Source organism: Myotis brandtii, unplaced genomic scaffold (assembly GCF_000412655.1).
Source record: "Myotis brandtii unplaced genomic scaffold, ASM41265v1 scaffold2, whole genome shotgun sequence".
NCBI lineage: Eukaryota > Metazoa > Chordata > Mammalia > Chiroptera > Vespertilionidae > Myotis > Myotis brandtii.
Genome location: NW_005357451.1, coordinates 500,327 through 506,522, shown reverse-complemented (window position 1 = coordinate 506,522; position 6,196 = coordinate 500,327). Strand labels below are relative to the sequence as shown.

Here is a 6,196-nt window from a genome sequence, read left to right as displayed (position 1 = left end):
GTGAGAACCCAGACCAGGGGCAGGAGCAAACCCGTAACCCAGGTACATGCTCTTGACCGGGAATCGAACGCTTTAGTACATGGACCAACATTCTAACCACTTAGCAACACTGGCCAGGGCTGGAGACATTTTTTGCTTTCACAACTGGGGGTTGAATACTACTGGTATCTGGTGGGTAAAGACCAGGGATGCTACAATGTACAGGAAAGTCCCCCACCACCAAGAATTATCTAGCCCAAAGTGTTAATAGTGCCGAGTTTGAAACACCCTACTAACACAACAGAATGACCTTGAGGTTCTTTTTCTCTCTAATTACATACTCCTATAGTACTGCCAAGTGGTTGTAACAATAATCCATCGATAGTAATGGGAATGTATGATATTCCTCAAATGCAATGAACAGAAAAAGGCTGAGATTCCTAGCTTGGAAACAATACAGTATCTGACTTTAACACTGTGAAAATGACAGCCTTTGCTTTGTTAAAAATTGCTTAGGTACTAAAAGCAGATAACACTAACCTATGGTTATTAAACTCAGGCAGTGGTTATGCTTGAGGATGGGTACTTATTGGAAGTGAGCATAAGGAAGATTACTAGGGTATTAATAGCATGATGTTTTTTGATCTGTGTGATGGCTGCATGTGCTCAGTTTGGGAAAATTCATTTAGTTGTACACTTATATGTGCACTTTTTTCTACATGTTTATGATACTTCAATAAAAGACTTAAAATGCTTAAATATGCCACAAAATACAATAGATAAATATATAAATGTCAATCAATTGCAGAACCTTTTGAAGAAAATTTAAAATCACAGATTTATAGTTAATAAAATACTATATTTGTATAGTTAATAAATAACTGCAGGTGTAGAGTTAATAAAATTAAGCATCTACTAAATAACTCCTTTTAAAATTTACCTTTTGGTTGAACAAACTCAACTATTTAATTTAAAAAGAATTTCAAAATTGTTTAGCTTTGAAGCCCTTTTCTAACTACAATTAAGCCATTCATCTTGTATAAGTGGTTGTCTATCATCTATAAAAGCAATCAACATTTAGTAACCCCAAAATAAAAATAATTTGAGCTTTGACATAGGTGTTTCTTAGGTTATTAATTAGTTTAGAGTTACTAATTACTACTTGTTAACTAATAAAGGGGACCTGATAGTCCAAGAACCACATGAGCAGCAAGGGAAAGTCAGTATAGGATTTAAAATTTGTCACTGAGAGATTATTTGATGTTGAAATTTAAGACTGAAAAGCAATTGCTGCTACTAACTATATGTGCCCCAGGGGTTACATCAATGTGAAGATCTGTCAAATAGTATTCATTACTACTGTCCCCATTAAAAATGTGTAGCAATAAATACCAAACCTGATATCTTAAAGGAGTAGATACTGAGAGTTAGTTCAAAATCTATATTTATTAACAGTTAGAGACATTTGGATATATTTACCCTCTAAATATGACACCAAGGAAGAACTCTACTGAATCCTCCCTCCCTAATGCTTAAAATAATTTGAAATATATACCTAGACTAAAGTTAGACAAACCACTGTATCATTAAATCTATACTAATGAAAGGGTAATATGCTAATTAGACCGGGTCGACTGGACATCTTCCTGTTGTCCTTCCAGACAAAACCACAGTGGCGGGGGCCAAGGCAGCGGCAGTTAGGGGTGATCAGGCCGGCAGGGGAGAGCAGTTGGGGGCAATAAGGCAGGCAGGCAGAGTGGTTAGGGGCAATCAGGCAGGCCGACAGGTGAGCGATTAGGAGCCAGCGGTCCCGGATTGCGAGAGGGATGTCCAACTGTGGGATCGGGTCTAAACTGGCCGTTGGACATACCCCAAGGGGTCCCGGATTGGAGAGGGTCCAGGCCAGGCTGAGGGACCCCTCCTCCCCATATAAATTTTGTGCACTGGGCCTCTAGTATACATATAAAAGAGCACCACAAAATCATACTGCATTTCATTTGGTTTTATATCTATCAATTTAAATCACTTCTCAAAACTGTGTTCATACCATGACAATGTCTAAAATCAATTATCAGCCAGTTGTAAACTAACTTTTTTTTTTCCTTTCTAGCCATGAATGACTCTCAAATTCCGAAGAAGTTTTTTGGGGGTCTGCATCAGTACTTTAACTTTTCCATAACAAAAGGCCAATCAAAATTTTGAACCATGGCACTACCCAGTGAATCAAATGGAATGAATTAGTCCTGAAGATGAGTTTCTCCAACCATTTATGAGGCCTGAATCTACATTCTTGTATTAATATAGCAATATATCACTTATTTAAACTTCCATAGCAGTCAATATAGGACATAATTCACTACTTTTCAATAGAATGCTTCCTAGATACTGAATTAATTTGTTGGGGCAGAGATTTTACAAGTTATTCCACTAGAAGATCTTCTCTGATATTAGATATGCAATTCAGCTACAAGGATTGATACTGTTTATTACCAAAAAATGGGCAAAAAAACTATTGGATTTTTTTTTAAAGTTTAGTGCATGGTCTATACAGTATATATTTGTTTTTCTCACATTGAACCTATGACTAAAAGAGATGCTTCATTACATGCTATTTATACCTCTTAGAGACATAACTAAACCAAGGGTGATGGTTAGCTTCATTAAGTAGGGAAGTGGGATATTTTTTAAATAAATAAATCCACTAATTTGCACATTGTAATATTATGGTTCTAAGTACATATCAATGGCTTGGCAAATCTGTTCTTTCAAAGCATATCATCCCCCAAATGAGCTCACCCACTTCCTTGAAAACATATAACAATATATTGTAGTAGTGGGTAGAAAGAAAGTAGACATTTTTATAGTAGAATATATAATGTGACATTGAAATATTGCATAAAGGCTTAAGAAGTAAAAAAGAAACAACAAATTATTGATATCTGCATCTAACTTGGGAGAGAGCTTTTATAGTAGAGTATTTACTGAACTTAGAAGTTGTTTAATTAGGTTCTAATGACCTTACAAAGTGAACGAAAGTATTTTCTAAGTATATTAGTAGATAGGAATGAAATTTCTTAATTTCAAGCCCTCTGCTTAAAGTTAAGAATTAGCAAAAATTAAAATGTTTTCATTTGACAAAATATAGATTAAGGCAACAAATATATATGGGTTACATTTAAATAAGGTTTTGCACTGAAATATCTCTGCAAATATCTGTATAGAACCTGTCATGCTTTATAAGTATACTTTAATAATTATTCATTATACTATGTTAAGATAGGAACAGATGAGGCACTACACTAAATCAAACCATAATAAGAATACTCATAACTTTCAAATAGGTTTTGATACAAAGCTAAAGCCTTATTTTGTTATCTTAATACTTTGACTAAAAGGTCAAGCTCTGTAATATGGATTGATACAATTCCAATTTTATCAATATTTTGTGATAGAAAGTGTTAATATTTTTCATGAGCTATATAGTCCTTACATTTTTTCCCTTGGTGTGGGAATAACAGGGCAGTTTCCCTTCTGCTAACTACTCATATATGTACCTGTAAGAAAATTATGCCATATTTTCTAGCCATTACATATGATATAAATGGTGGTTTTTAGTAGCCTAATAGAAAACTACCACCATAACTTTTTGAAAATTAGAACTGTCAGCATGTCATTGGCTTACTTGATCTAAGCATAGTGATTGAATGGAGTTGTCATGACAAGGTACTTATTGCACTTAATAAATTTAAATGTATGTATTTCTTTTCCAATTTCTGATTAAGATCAATAAAAATAGTAGTGATTTCTTTTCCCTCACAACTTTCGCACAGCTTCTCTCTGAAAATTGCAACAACAAAAAAAATGTTGTAAGGTGAGAAATGCCTATTATCTAATTTCTATTCGAGTATGTTCCACTTTAGATGTCAAATAAAATGGAGACTGCAAGAAATGCAAGACAAGTTATTTAAGTGTCTAAATAAAATATGTGAAGTATCTGTATGTTCTTCATGGAAGTCCTTGTAAGAAACATGCAGGATAGGTTTTTAGCTTAGCTATACATTTTTGTCAGGAAGTTGCTATCATGTGAATGTTAGAACTAAAAGTACCCCTCTAACTGAAAAAAACAAAAAGGCCTGATGTGAACTATTAGTGACAACAATTCAACATAGTTGGACCTCTGGTTATTGCAGGTTTCTGATTTAAAAGCCTAGTCTTACAAACCTAGTCTTCTAATTTCCATAACTCACTTATTGCAAATATGATTCCATAAAGCATTCTTCCCACCCCTGTAATAGTATTTTAACTGTAATACATTTTCTTAACACAAACAGTACAAAAGGATCAAAATGAAGTTTAAAAATTTTCATCTTACCCCCCAATTTGGATTACCTAAACAAAAAGCCATTCTCACTTCTTTCTCATTATTGTAATCTACAAAGATGTGTAGACATAATTCTTTTGAAAGTAAGAAAACTTCTCTACAAGGTTATCTTTCCACCACCACACACCATTACTAAATTTATTGGATTTTTATAGTACTTTGTTTAATAAAAAATATGAAGTGTTTCATGCTGATACTTGGATAAAATAGTAAATATAAGTTTTAAATTAAATAATATAATAAATAATTCCATGTTTTAATAAAATCGTTAATATTTAGTGTCAAAATAAGACATTCATCTTTTGAGTCTACAAAGGAACACTAGAATTGCTAAATGAAATAATTATATGATAGCCAGGCAGTTTTGGTAACCTTCTTGGATTGGTCTCTTGTGGGTGAGATGTTAAGTCCAGGGTCTTTGGTTTGGTTTCCCAACCAATTACATTAAAATAATTTTTTGTTACTAAATTTTATGTTCCAGAGATCCTCTATGTTAAGGAATAGCTTTTGCAATATAATGCTGTGATTCAATATCTGGTTTGCTAACACAATCAGTGTTGGATGCTCCTAGCTCAGCCGTGGGCAAACTACGGCCCGCGGGCTGGATCCGGCCCGTTTGAAATGAATAAAACAAAACAAAACAAAAAAGACCGTACCCTTTTATGTAATGATGTTTACTTTGAATTTATATTAGTTCACACAAACACTCCATCCATGCTTTTGTTCCGGCCCTCCGGTCCAGTTTAAGAACCCATTGTGGCCCTCGAGTCAAAAAGTTTGCCCACCCCTGTTCTAGCTCATTTGTACCAAGATATAATAAGTCAGACCAATTTCTTAAAATAGGAAAATATATAGGCTTTATGAGGTAGTTCTCTAAAGGAGTCTGATGAGCCAGCCATGTTATGAGTAGTTGTTATTGGGACCTAGGATGACAGGGTTTTGGGATCAGATAGGTGGTGATTGGGACTTACATATGGGCAAAATGGAATAGTTTAAATATTGCCAATCGGTCCAAAATTTAAAATGAAGCAGAGCTCTCTTTGAAATAGTTATTTGGGTAATGTTCAAAGAGAAAGGCTACCCAACTGGAACAAAGCAGGTGAAATATTTTTCATTTGGGATTATCTAGTGCTATAGTCTTGACCCTACAAGTGTCACAATTTCTTTTCCAGAGCCTCTAAACTGCCAGTAACACTAGCCAGTTCTTATCTAGGATCCAAGGTTTTAAGAGACCTTCTTAAACCAGTATCAAATTTACAAGCTAATTATATTTTGAAGAACAGAATGGAGCCGAACAAAGTTAGAAACATTCTCTAATCCAATGATATTCTAGAGCACTGATTTAGTTCTGCATATTCTCCAAAAGAATCCCTATTAAGAGCCAGAAAATCTTATTGGATAGAATTAGGCCAGCATTTTTTTTTATTCTCACCAACATGTCTGAACAAGATGTCTGAACAAAATATCTGAACAAGACGATTATTTTGTTCCTCTGACTTTGAGATGAGTCATTTTTTCTGTAAGTAGGCATACTTAAGATTAAGAATTTTGCTATATATTCTTTCAAAAAATGTCTGGGATTTACTTCAAATTAAACCAGTGAGATTAGGGGGCTTCATAATAAATCAGTCAGGTAGGAGGGTACAGAGAGGAGTGAGGAAGAATATAAACGAAACAAAGTTGGCCACAAGATGACTGAAGCTGGGTGGTGGCTACATACTGTAGGGGTTCATTATATTCTTCTATTTTTATTTTTATTTTTTTTAAATATATTTTATTGATTTTTTACAGAGAGGAAGGGAGAGGGATAGAGAGTTAGAAACATCAATGAGAGAG

The 6,196-nt window shown here is 34.2% G+C and overlaps 1 protein-coding gene and 1 pseudogene across 2 annotated transcripts in view; one reads left to right on the top strand and one right to left on the bottom strand.

The window, feature by feature from the left end:
- POF1B (premature ovarian failure, 1B) overlaps nt 1-3,978 on the top strand; it is an 81,843-nt gene extending 77,865 nt beyond the window's left edge. For both annotated transcript variants that reach the window (XM_005865258.2, XM_014538864.1), the window contains one exon: nt 2,090-3,978. In XM_005865258.2, coding sequence (XP_005865320.1) covers nt 2,090-2,095 — 6 coding nt within the window. In that variant the 3' untranslated portion in view covers nt 2,096-3,978. The remainder of the gene's footprint in view (nt 1-2,089) is intronic.
- Nucleotides 1-6,196, bottom strand: part of LOC102247735 — a 587,465-nt pseudogene that overhangs the window by 471,336 nt on the left and 109,933 nt on the right.